This window comes from Eublepharis macularius, chromosome 12 (genome assembly GCF_028583425.1).
Source record: "Eublepharis macularius isolate TG4126 chromosome 12, MPM_Emac_v1.0, whole genome shotgun sequence".
Classification (NCBI taxonomy): domain Eukaryota; kingdom Metazoa; phylum Chordata; class Lepidosauria; order Squamata; family Eublepharidae; genus Eublepharis; species Eublepharis macularius.
The window spans coordinates 53,260,702-53,273,542 of record NC_072801.1 but is presented as its reverse complement, the minus strand read 5'-3'; the positions used below and the strand labels follow the sequence as shown (position 1 = coordinate 53,273,542).

The window sequence follows — 12,841 nt, the reverse complement described above, 5'->3', positions numbered from 1 at the left end:
AAATGGGAACTGAGGACAACAAACAAGATATTATAACTTTGAAGGTGGTTCTGAACTTGTGAACTCCATCCCAGGGACAGCAGCACTCACAGTCTCCATTTCCATTTTTTAGCCTGTGAGCCTCTATTTTCATGCCACCAACACACACACACACGCACGCACGTGAAACCTGGAGTATTTAGATCTATGTCAGTGTAGTTCCATTAATTTCATTACTGGGAAAACTGTGGAACTTAGAAACAGTAGTTTGAGAGGGAAAGAACAAAAGAAGGAAGAAGAAAAAACCTGTTCAGAATACGTGTAGAAAAGACAAATGTAACTTACCATTTTTCTTCATGAAGTCTTGCATCTTCAGGTGCCAACTTCATCGTGCTTCATCGCCCAAGATAAATAAAAAGGTTTCCCTCCACTGGACAGGCACATTGTCTTGAGCCTTGTCCAGCTCCTCTGAACCCAACCTTTTCTTCAGTTTGGGATTCTCTGTTTTGACACTGGGGTTCCTTGGTTCAACTTTGGGACTCTCTGGTTTGAAATCGATTCCTTTTCAATAGTTTAGTTCTGCTGGGCTTTGTGGGTTCAGCTTGGATTGAGAGTTGGACTTGCAGTGAGACTGGCTTTTGTCCAGGGGCTGCCTTTACTTAAGAGCTCTTGCCTTGAAAACCTTGTAAATTTACTCCTCATAGGAAACAATGAAGAGTGGCTGAAGGCACGTTGTTCAGGGACCCATAGAAGTGGACTCCGGGTCCAATTTACTTGAAACTTGATGAGTGTTTAGTGAACAGGTAGGAGTAGGTTTCCTGAAAAATTGGTGGAATTTAATTTAAAAATTCCCACCAGCTTCCCAGATTATTTTCTTTATAAGGAATGATTGCCAGATAAATATGGGATTCTCTAATCTTACTGAACAGGATTAGAGAATCTGACTTGAATTTTTGAGAGATCAATTTTGGGGGGCATTTTACTAGGAACTCAACTCCTGCTTGTTCTAGTTGCCAACATCATATCTTGTGTGGGAGCAATATGTAATGGTAGTTAGAATACTGAATGAGCTGTTCTGCATCCTGCCAAAAGAGCTGCAGGAATCCTGGATGAAGAAACAGCAAGACCAGTCATGCCTTGTTTGGTGAACCAAAATTACAATTATAACAAATGTTATGCATTATGTTTCCCCCCAATGAGAACCCTAAGAGGTTTGCATTATTCTCTTCTCCTCCACTTCATCTCCTGCACTTCATCTCCTGGCATTCCTGTTTGCCTGCCCTGCCCCTAATTACTCCTGAGGGCTGGGGTGTATGGAGCCTTTATTGAAATACATCCGGTCTTTAATGTCAGGAATGCTTCAAATTCAACCAGAATTTGATTGTCCAGGAGGGAGGCCCGAGCTTCCCTGGACTGGAAGACCTGCCTCCCCTCAGGCTTATCTCATCACGCTGGCACCGAGGTGTCCTGGGGGCTGAAGACAGGCCTGGAAGCCAAAGGAGCCACCCCAGCCCTGGCTGAGCTAGAAGGCAATACAAAAGCCAGGCTGACAAGGCGGTACCAAGCCCAGACACAACTGCAGCTCCAATCCTAGCTGTGGCCCCAGAGCCAGCAGAGCTCCAGAGAAGCACAGAAGCCCCTGAATGGGCCAGTGTTGTGGCACAACATCTGGCCTGGTTGAGGGATAGCCCCAGGGCCAGGGAAGCTGCCGCTGGGACCAAAAATTGTGCCAGAGGCAGCCCAGGGATGAAGAGTGCAGCCTGGGACAACTGCAGCAGGGAGGGGGCAGGAAGATCCCAGATAGGACAAAGCCTGGGAGGAAGGGCAGTGGCTAACTCCAGGAGGGCTCTATAATGTGAGGCAACAGGAATACCAGTGAGGATTAGTTGGGGGCAGATGAGAGCATTGGGGGAGAGAGAGGAGCATGACAAGCCAGGAGGAGTGAATGGCATCTATAGAGCCAACTTGATGGAGGGAGAGTGGGAGCAAGATTGTCGTTAATCTCCTTCTTCCCCCCAATTCTGAGGCCTATCCTATGCCAAGGCAGGCATATAGGTCATTCTGGAGGGCCAGCCCCACCCCCAGGCACTGTCAACCCCGGCACTGAGTCTGACAATGGTGATGGATTCAGCTACCATTTCAGTATATCTTACCTAATTCTCTTCCTTACTATAGTCCCTACCCCACATGAATTTGAACCCTAAGGTACCACAACCCCCAGAATAATCTTTTAGACCCCTTATTCTGTTTCCACCAGCAGGTATAACACTTGAACTGTTAAAAACATTTGATCTCGCTGATATTCTGAAGCATCACTGATTTCAGTTTATCCATTAAAATACAATCCGGGCTATGTTGATTGATTTCCTTTGGAGTAGAGAACACTGAACACATTTAATAATATTTCTTTATTTACAAATGTACATATAGAGCAAAAGTGGAAGCCAAGAAGGAGCACTCCTATAGGGAAGCAAATCTGCTTCCACACATCTGAGGGGATAATCCTGTATTCCAAGGTGCTTCTTCTAAATCACAGCAGCAACTTTCTGCTTCTCTGTTTCCCTCTTTCAAAATTTAAATTACTGTTCCTTCAAACACACAACAGCATAGGATTAGATCCAATCAACTTTTTCATTCATGATAAATGGGAGATGGGGTCTCCTTTGGCCACCAAAAACAGAATGCTGGGTCCACTGACCTGCCTGGTCAAGCATCATTTTGGATTGGGGCTTGAGTAAGAATGAAAATAAGGTGGGGCTGAGTGAAAAGTCTAGCTGGATCCAACCAGTACAGCTGCCTCCTCCCATGAGTTAGGAAGGGAGTTGTCACTTCCTGCATGTATTGCAAGGCACTTGGACACTGCTTTTTCATAACAAGTAAAGCCCATCAACAAGACATCAACACTCATTAAGAAACTCAGTATTACTTTTGTTATGAGTTTAGGTTCCCCCTGGATAAATTACTTTAGGTCAAGCCCATATAATATGTTACAGTAACCAGATTTCAAATAGGAAAGTTGTAAGAAATTCTCTTAATTTCTGGGCACCCAATTTCTCCTGGAAATTCAACAATCCTTTTCTTTTTCTCTTTTTAAGAATTTGAGGTCAGTTTCTAGATAATTCCTTTTTGATCAAAGTGAAATCTGAAGAAGGGAGGGACTGGAGTGGAAGTTCTACAAAATCTCACTCTGGACATGCACAGAAGCAGGGACGGTCTTCCCAAGTGTTCCCGCTAGAGTACCACGCTCAGGCATATAACACAAAACAATGACAAAGGCTGATGTTATGAAACAGTGCCTTGATTTCTCATTGAAAAGAAATGAAAGAGAAATGGAAGAGATATCCTGCTTTTGAAAGAGAAAAAAGAGAATAAGAGGAATTAATGGCTATATCTAAAAAATGAAAAAAATCCCACCCCATTACAATGCTAATGCTAAACTCACAAGAATATTATGAGTTTATGAATATTATTATGAATATTACGATAATATTATCATCGATCTTTGTAGACTCAAATTACCACTGTACATAGAGTACATACGGGCTATGCATTTTACTGGGATTTTTGTTGTGAAAGCAGAAAAACATAATGAATACATACAATAGCAAATTGGATCATGTGTTTGTAGAAAACTCCCTGAAACCTAAAACTTTTGCCATTGCTTTTTTGACTTCCTTGTTTCTTATACTGTAAATCACTGGATTCAATAGGGGTGGGACCAAGGAATAGATTACACCAAACATCAAATCCAGCTGTGATGGGGTATGAGAGGCAGGCTTCAGGTAGGCAAAACATGCAGAAAATAAAAATGTGGAGGAGACAATAAGGTGGGGAATACAAGTGGAGAAAGCCTTTTGCCTCCCCTTTGCAGAAGGCACTCTTAAAACAGTGGTGAAAATTTGCACATAAGTTACAAGGATATAGATAAAACAGCCTAGCACAAGGAAAACGCTGATCCCAGTACTAATCATTTCTATTACATTTAAGCCAGAACAAGACAAGTTTATTAGTTGTGAGATATCACAAAAGAATTGATTGACAACATTAGAGCAGAAATGGGTAGAAAAAGTCCCACAGGTATGTATCCCTGAATAAAGAAAACATACGACCCATATACCACCAATCATTTCAATACAGGCTTGTCTATTTATTACCATCTCATAATGTAATGGATTGCAAATGGCCACGTACCGATCATATGCCATGACTGTGAGGATGCAGAAATCAGATGCTATGAAGAAGATAAATAAGAAAACCTGAGCAACACACCCTGAGTAAGAAATGCATCTGGTATTCAGGAGGGAATTGATCATGGATTTGGGAACAATGACTGAAACTTGACCAATGTCCTGCATGGCCAAGTTCATCAGAAAGAAGTACATGGGTGTGTGCAGGTGGTGGTCAAATGCGACTGAAGAGATGATGAGTAGATTCCCTGTCACAGTTGCCAAGTACAGCATCAGAAAAACGGTGAAGTGTAGTTCCCAAACATCTGAGAATTCCAGGAGAAAAACATTGGACTCAAAGGTTGTGTTGGGCATTTTTTTTCTGAATAGAAGGAAATGGGAGACCAATAAAAAGCACATTATTTTAACTGCTGTAATTGAATTGGATGATGATGCCTATATGGCAAAATCGGTCCTCTCTGTCCCCACCCCTACTGAAGAAAACTCAGGAAAAAATGCAATGAAAAGTGGCCCTTCCATCCCATACATATTCTTTAGGTGCTCCTTTTTTTAGATACAACTGCAAGACAAATACTTAAGAATCCTTCCTTATTTAGAAAATTCATACAAACATCTAATTGAATGCTAGTGTTCACATATTTATAATCAACTTTCCCTTCATTTGCAAAATTGGTCTTCTGACTAGTGAGGCTGTAACTAGGTATGGGAGGAACAGTTTTCATTCTCTATGCTGCCATTTTATTCTCACAATGGCAGTGATGTGAGGTACTTAAAGATCAGTTAAAATGACTGTCTCAAGATCACCCGGTGAATTTCCATGGATAAGCCGAGATTCAGATTTAGATCTCTTAGAATCTAGTTTGACATGGAAACCACTCAACCTTGTTGGTTTTCAACAGTGGAGAAATATAGTTTTCTACATGGGATCCCTTCATGCAATGACCTGAATGTATGGGCATGCACACATGTGAATGTTTAATGTATCTGGGTAAAGAAACTTTTTACAAGTCATATGTAACAATAAAAAAGTAACTGGTCATGTTTTTTATCTCCCAGCAACAAATTAAAATGGATGCTTGTCGATTCTTTATAGCACACATCTAATTGCACTATGATTTTTTTTGTAATTTTGTAATTACACTCATCGTCTTCAAATTTTGTAATTTTTGTATTATTTGTTCCTTTAATATAAGGTAAAGGTAAAGCTAGTCCCCTATGCAAACACTGAGTCACTACTGACCCATGGGGGAGGGGAACGTCACATCACAATGTTTTCTTGGCAGACTTTTTGGTATGGGGTGGTTTGCCATTGCCTTCCCCAGTCATCTACACTTGACCCCCAGGAAACTGGGTACTCATTATTCCGACCTCAGAAGGATGGAATGCTGAGTCAACCTTGAGCCGCCCAGTTGAACCCGGCTTCCGCCAGAATTGAACTCAGCTTGTGAGCAGAGCTTGGGCTTGTGCCACAGGGCTCCTGTTCCTTTAATATACCTCTTCTATATTTTGTAATCACATTCATACCTCTAGTACCCAGTACCATCTTGTTTTCTGTATGCACATGTATGGGTAAAGAAACTTCTTATGAGACGTGTAACAAAAGGAACTTTACACAAGTAAAATTCTTCCTAAGCATCTAATTAAAATAGGTGTGAGAAAAATTGAGATCATTTACTGGGTATATAGAGAAAAAAATAAGAGCACCTCTTTTATATAAATGATGTCTGTGTCCATCAATAAATTTTTTGATATAAGTTGCTTCAGGTAGACATCATGATGTATATTAACAAACACTATTCATATATGGGAAATCTTCATAGCAGCAGTTGAATTAAAAAGTAGGGGTGCTAAAGTGAAGACTTGTACAGTACAATCCTAACCAACACTGATTTAGAGTGCATTCTCAAGAACACTTTCCTGAGAGTAAGCTCTATTGAATAGACATGAGTTGGATTTTTAGCAGACCTGCTCAGGATTGCCCTGTTAGTGACAGGACAGGTGGTGAACATCTTGCACAGATTCTGGCAATTGCCTGGAACCCTGGCACCAGTGAGGGATGGGGTGGGTTGGCAGAAGCCGTGCCACTTACTTAATGTGAAGAGGTCCTCCTGAGTAAAACCTGCAATTATCAATACATCAAATAACTTACCATTATTCTATTTGCATTTTTCCACATCCATATGTAAGCTTTTCTCTGACCCTTCTGAAGTTTGTTTCTTACCATCATCCATGTCATTTAAATAGTCTTTTCACCCTCTTCTGTTGAGACCAGTGTCTATACTTTTTATTGTCTATGCTGGCATGAACTATCTGTTCTCTATAGGCAGCAGTTAATCTATATATTTTGTGTTCCTGGAGACTTTCACCCCAGAGCCCTTTGCTAACCTAATTAGCAGACACGAGCTCAGTGTAAGATGTACGAACGACAAAACACCCCTGAAAACAAAATCATTCTTATCACTGTTTATAATTGATGTTTTAATTGAAATTCTAACCTCTTCATATGAAATATGTGGACAAGTCCTGTGACTTGCTGTGCAGGGAATTATAGTATGTGAATCTTCCCATTTTAAAAAAACAACAACAAATGAAGTGCGGCCTGGCACTTCATTTCGAGGTGCATCCTACTCTCAGAATTGTACCTCTGGTCCAGAATATAGTCTAAACTATATTTAGACTATAAAGTATACCTGGGAGGACCCTTTCTGCTGCACAGGCCTGCAACTACACCCAATTCCAGAAGAGCCAAGATGAGCAAAGTAGTGGGGGCCCAGGCAGAGTGCCCAATGGAAGCTGCATCCACCAACATTGCCCCCACAGCCTCCCAGACCCATCCCCATGCCCAGCATCACAAAAATAGCAAAGCAGATAAAAGAGGCCATGGAGTGGGCTGGGTGATGCAAGAAAGGGGCCCTTGGCTGCCAAGTACCCAGCAACGTGAGGTGATGGAGAGTGGTGTAGTGGACTGGCAAAACGGGGAGGAGGGAAAAGTAAGGCATTGTTGCCCCACCACCCTGCCACCTTGACACACATGGAGGAGGCCCTCAGCACAGCCACTGCACAGTGATCTGCTCAGGGGAAGGTTGTGGCAGCAGAAAAAGGCCCTGTAATCCAATCATCCACAATGGGTGGATGGGTCACCTCCACCACAGTCCCTGCTACTTACCAAAAAAGGAAAATGCATCCTGTTGTCTCTGCTGCCACCTGGACAATGCAAGTGACCATGTGGGCATTCACATGAGGAGTCTACTGACACCTGTGCGCCTCTCTCTGCACCCTCTGCTCAACTCGTGCCTCCTCTCCAGCCTTGCCCCGGGCTTCAATCTTGCCTGCCAGTAAGTTGGCAAGCTGCCTTTGCACCCTGACCTCTTGCAGCTGCTTGCTGCTTTTCTCCACGAGGATGAGTCCCAATCCACCTACAGGCCACAGCTCCAAAAGAGACATTCAAGCCTCCGCAACTGACCATCTTTTAAACTCTGTGGCTTGACCAGCTCCTGTGAGCACCTCCCCCCCCGGGGTACAGTTTGGCATCCTCTTTTTTGACATTGGGGTTCTCTGGTTCAACATTGGGATTACTTTGTTTGGAATTGATTCCCTTACTATAGTTTAGTTCTGCATGGCATTATTAGTTCATCTTGGATTGAGTGTGGAACTTCCATTGGGGTTAGCTTTTGGTCAGGGGATGCCTTTACTTAAGCGTTCTCCTTGCTTGGAAAACCTTGTAAATTTTCTCCTCATAGAAAACAATGGAGAGTGGGTGGGGGCACCTTGTTCAGGGACCCATAGAAGTTGCCTCGGGATCCAATTTTCTTGAAGCTTGGCGAGTCTTTAGCGGACAGGTAGGAGTAGATTTCCTGAAAATTTGGTGGAGTTTAATTGAAAAATGCCAACCAGCACCCCAGATAATTTTCCCTATAGGGAATAATTGCCAGCTAAATGTGGGATTCTCTAATCTTACTGAAGCAGATCAGAGAATGTGGCCTGACTTTTAAAGATAACAATTTTTTATGATATTCCTGAAATATGGATCCATATTCAACCACATGTTGGGGGATACACACCCCTAGAAGTGACATGTTTATTGCTGCAAGTGTCTTTCTGCCACAGAAAGTCAGCATCATTACTAGATTGTAAATGTTGGGTTCGATCAGAGGTCTGTCCTGAGAGCCAGTTTGGTGTAGCAGTTAAGAGCACAGGACTCTTAATCTGGAGAGCCAGGTTTGATTCCCCCCTCCTCCACTTGAAGCCAGATGGGTGACCTTGGGCTAGTCACAGTTCTCTGGAGCTCTCTCAGCCCCACCCACCTCACAGGGTGATTATTGTTGTGGGTATAATAATGGCATACTTTCTAAACCACTCTGAATGGGCATTAAGTTGTCCTGAAGGCAGGTACATAAATCGAATGTTATTGTTGTTGTTGTTGTTGTTATACTAGAGTATTACCTGGACTAGAGGCATCAAACATAGGGTGAAGGTCCGTATCATTCGTGTGATGTGATGTGATGTGGGTGCTGCACATGGACACTGTGGAGTGCCAAGTCACTGGAGAAATGCATCATCATTGCTGGAACTAGACCTTTGAACACCACTCTGAGGCTTGTGATTTTTGTACAGAAAACTGTAGCATTTGTAGAATCTGATCACAAATAGTAATATCTGAATGATGCAGGACCCAGGTGATGATGAAAAAAAATTGTCCCAACACGCCTTCCCCAGGATTCCCTCTTTTTAGTTCACACATATAACTTTTCAGCAATAATTACTGTAAGCTGAACACGTTCATTGCCATGAAGTCATGACCATCAGACTTCTGTGAGAATAAAAACTGAAAAGAACAATTTCTATTACTAGGGGCTCAACTCCTGTTTGATGGATTTGTGAACATAATAGCTTGTGTGAGAGCAATACATAATGACAGTTAGAATCAGGGGTCATTTCGTAGAAAAAGAGCTGGAGGAACTCATTAGCATACCTCATTAGCATATGCCACACCTCCTGACATCACCTATTCTAGCTGTTTTGGACCCAATCCTGGCCATTTAGGGCTGAAATTGGGCCCAAAATGGCAAAAAGAGGCTGAAAATGGCTGAAAGGGGGGCAAAACTGGTCAGGATCAGGCCGCTGATGAGCGGGAGAGTGATCCACCACCTGTCAGAGGCCTGATCCAGGCCATTTTGGTTCCAATCCAGGCCGAAACAGGCCCAAAATGGCTGAGTCAGGTGGGTGGGGTCACCTGACATGTAACCTCTTTGGGGAACAGCTGGAACTGCGTTCCTGTGCGTTCCTTCTCGAAATGAGCCCTGGTTAGAATAGTGAATGAACCGTTCTACCTCCTGCCAAACAGCTGCAGGAATTCTACTGTATAAAAGGCTAAGCGTATTCAAGACATTTCACTTCCTACCCTGGTGCGCTACCAGAGGGCACTGCTGTGGAGGGAAGCCCAGATGAGGCAGCCAGACCTCTGGAGAGTGTGCCACAGTGGGAAGCCTAGGCTGGGATCAGACATGGAGCAGGCGGCAATACCTGCCCCCTGTTTTCATCAGCTAGGATCAGAAGTGGAGTAGGTAGCAATGCCCATTCCCTGCTATCACTCATCTGGGATCAGGAGAAAAGCAGACGTCAAAGCCCATCCCTCACCTTCACTCAGCTGGAATCAGATGTGGAGCAGGTGGCAATGCCTGCCCCCCCTTCACTCGGCCAGCATCAGGTGCAGAGGAGGTGGCCATGCTCTCTCCCCACCTTCACTCAGGTGGAATCAGGAACAGAGTAGGTAGCAATGCCCGCCCCCTCACCTTCACACAACCGGAGTCAGGAGCGGAGCTGGTGGCAATGCCCACCTTGTCTTCACCCAGCTGGGATAAAAAGCAAAGCAGATGGCAATGCCTGCCTGCCCTTCACTCAGTTGGGATCAGGGGAGGAGGTAGCAATGCCCACCCACCCTTTACCCAGCTGGGATCAGGTACAGAGCAGGGGGCAATACCCACCATCCACATCCACCCAGCTGGGATCAGAAGCAGAGCATGAGGCAATGCCCATCTGCCTTCACCCGGTCTGGATCAGGCACAGAGCAGGAGGTAATGCCTGCCCCCAACTTCACCCAGCAGAGATCAAGGTGACTATGCCCTTCACTCAGCCAGGATCAGGAGTGGAGCATGAGGCAATGCCCATCCCCCTACACCCGTCTGGGATCAGGAGTGGAACAGGCAGCAATGCCTCCCCCACTTCACCCAGCTGGAATCAGGCATAGAGTAGGTGGTAATGCCCATCCCTTCTTCCCCCAGCTGAATCAGGAGTGGAGCAGGTGGCAATGCCCCCCCCCCCCTATTTTGCCTGGCCAGGATCAGTAGTGGAGCAGGTAACAATGTCCACTCCCCACTTTCACCCAGCTGGGATGAGGAGCGGAGCAGGTGGAAATCCCTGCCCCCCTTCACCCAGCTGGGATCAGGTGTGGAGCAGGTGGCAATGCCCGCCTCCGTTCATTTGGCTGGGGTCAGATCAGAGGGTGTGGCCATGCCCACCTCCTGCCTTCATCTGACTGAGATCAGTGACAGAGGAGGAAGGAATGCCTTCCTGCCCACCCTCCCCTTTCTAGAACTCATTGTATTTTTCTCAACAACCGGCTTTGTTGCTAGTTCTGGAGAAAGAAACAGCCGTTTATTCAGATTTGTCCTTATCATTATTACCTAGGATCTATTGGATAAACAGAACAAATAAAATACCACACAGTTCAGTGTCATTATGATTTATGATGTTTTACTTATTTAGTACATTTTTCTCCCACCTTCTTCCATGGAGCTTAGGGTTCTATTCACCTCCATTTTATCTCACAATAACCCCGAGAGGTAAGTTAGACTGAAAATAAATAACTGGCCCAAGGTCACCCAGTAAGCAAGCATTTAAGTCTTCCTGATCCTAGTCCAGCACTGTAAACTCTACATTGCCTTCAATATAATTACTTTGATCCAAGATTTTCTCTCCTCTTTTCATAGTGAACAGTTTCAGCAATCGTGGTGCTTTTTTACATAGTTCCATGCCTAGAAGTATGCAAGCAAGTTAATTGTACAGAAGCAAATTAGATGTACATAAATAAATTCAGGCAAAAATTAAATAGTGTGCATGTGATATGATAAAAGAAGGCTCGCTGATTTAGTTAAAATGAAGGAACATGTGTCTTCTGTGATTTCGTAATTGCTTGTCAGAGAAAAGCCATAACTGTATTCCAGAACTTCCTATGATTGTTTGCATTTAAGAACATGCAGCATTCAGTCCACATTTACAGCAACAGAGGAAAACTGTATCATGTACTGTTCGAAGGGTGCCTTAGCCTTAAAAGTTTTGTCACACCAGCTTTGATCTCTTGATTTCTCATGCTATAGATCAAAGGATTCACCATGGGTGGAATCATGGAATATATCACAGATAACACTAAATCCAGATATGATGGTTTTTTTGAGGTTGGCCTCAGGTAGGCTAAGGATCCAGAGAGGACTAATGTGGAGAAAACTATGAGGTGGGGAAGACATGTTGAGAAGGCTTTTTTCCTTCCTTGTGAAGAAGGAATTCTTAGTACCACAATGAAGATGTGTGCATATGTTACAATAATGAAAACAAAGCAGCCAAACACTAGGCTAACACTTAACACAACAGCTCCAAGTTCAATTAGGTATGAATCAGAACAAGAGAGCTTAAGTAACTGTGGTATTTCACAGAAGAATTGATTAACAACGTTAGAGCAGAAAGAAATTGTGAAGGTACCACTGGTGTGCAATACTCCATAGAAAAGACCACTGATCCATGTGCTGGCAACCATTTTAATACAAGCTCTCATGTTCATCATCATTTCATATTGGAATGGATTGCAAATGGCAACATACCGATCATAGGCCATGACTGTGAGGAGGGAGATATCAGATGCTATAAAGAAAAGAAACAAGAAGACCTGAGCAACACACCCAGAGTAAGAAATGTGTCTGGTATTCAGGAGTGAATTCATCATGGATTTGGGGACAATGACTGAAATTTGGCCAAGGTCCTGCATGGCCAAGTTCATCAGAAAGAAATACATAGGGGTATGTAGGTGGTGGTCAAAGGCTACTGTAAAGATAATGAGAAGATTCCCCATAAGAGTTACCACATACAATACTAGGAACACAAGAAAGTGTAGAATCTGTAGTTCCCAGACTTCTGAGAATTCCAGGAGTAGAAAGTCAAACCCTGAAGTGTTGTTGAACATTTTACACTCAGTAAAAATTATGTCCTACCTGTGGAAGGAAATAAAATGCAAACTGTAAAAAGGGTAGCTTTATCTAGTAATGAGTTAAACTGTATTGCTGGAACTGGATGACTGGGATAGAACATATTTCTAGACAGCTCTTTAGACTCTTGTATAACAATATTGGTTTGTAGAAATCATGATACCAAGACCAAAACTGCCTCCTTCATTCAGTAAGTACCCCGTGTGCAGAATGTTCTCTTTCCATACCCTCTACCCATTTTAATAATTTCATTCTGAACTGAAATGAACTGCTAATGGCCAGAACAATGGAACATTCCTGACTAACTTGGGTTGGCTCCAAACACTTGTTTTGTCGGTACAAAAATGAGGAGGGAACCTCTTTGACCAGACAAATGGTCATGTTGGGGATCCTGGGGTCTGCATGGACAGAAGTCAAATG

General features: G+C 43.5%; 2 protein-coding genes across 2 annotated transcripts; both read right to left on the bottom strand.

Annotated features, from left to right (window-relative positions):
* Positions 1–3,593: 3,593 nt before the first annotated feature.
* On the bottom strand, positions 3,594–4,520 carry LOC129339383 (olfactory receptor 14I1-like). The gene has a single exon (XM_054993966.1). The coding sequence runs from the start codon at positions 4,518–4,520 to the stop codon at positions 3,594–3,596; it is 927 nt and encodes a 308-aa protein (XP_054849941.1).
* Positions 4,521–11,463: 6,943 nt separating this feature from the next.
* LOC129338635 (olfactory receptor 14C36-like) lies at positions 11,464–12,411 on the bottom strand. The gene has a single exon (XM_054993019.1). It carries the CDS (start codon positions 12,397–12,399, stop codon positions 11,464–11,466), a length of 936 nt encoding a protein of 311 aa, XP_054848994.1. The 5' UTR covers positions 12,400–12,411.
* Between the last annotated feature and the right edge of the window lie 430 nt (positions 12,412–12,841).

What these genes read in the sequence shown, in the direction of transcription:
- LOC129339383 (XM_054993966.1), bottom strand. Translation starts at nt 4,520, where the DNA reads ATGCCCAACACAACCTTTGAGTCCAATGTTTTTCTCCTGGAATTCTCA.
- LOC129338635 (XM_054993019.1), bottom strand. Translation starts at nt 12,399, where the DNA reads ATGTTCAACAACACTTCAGGGTTTGACTTTCTACTCCTGGAATTCTCA.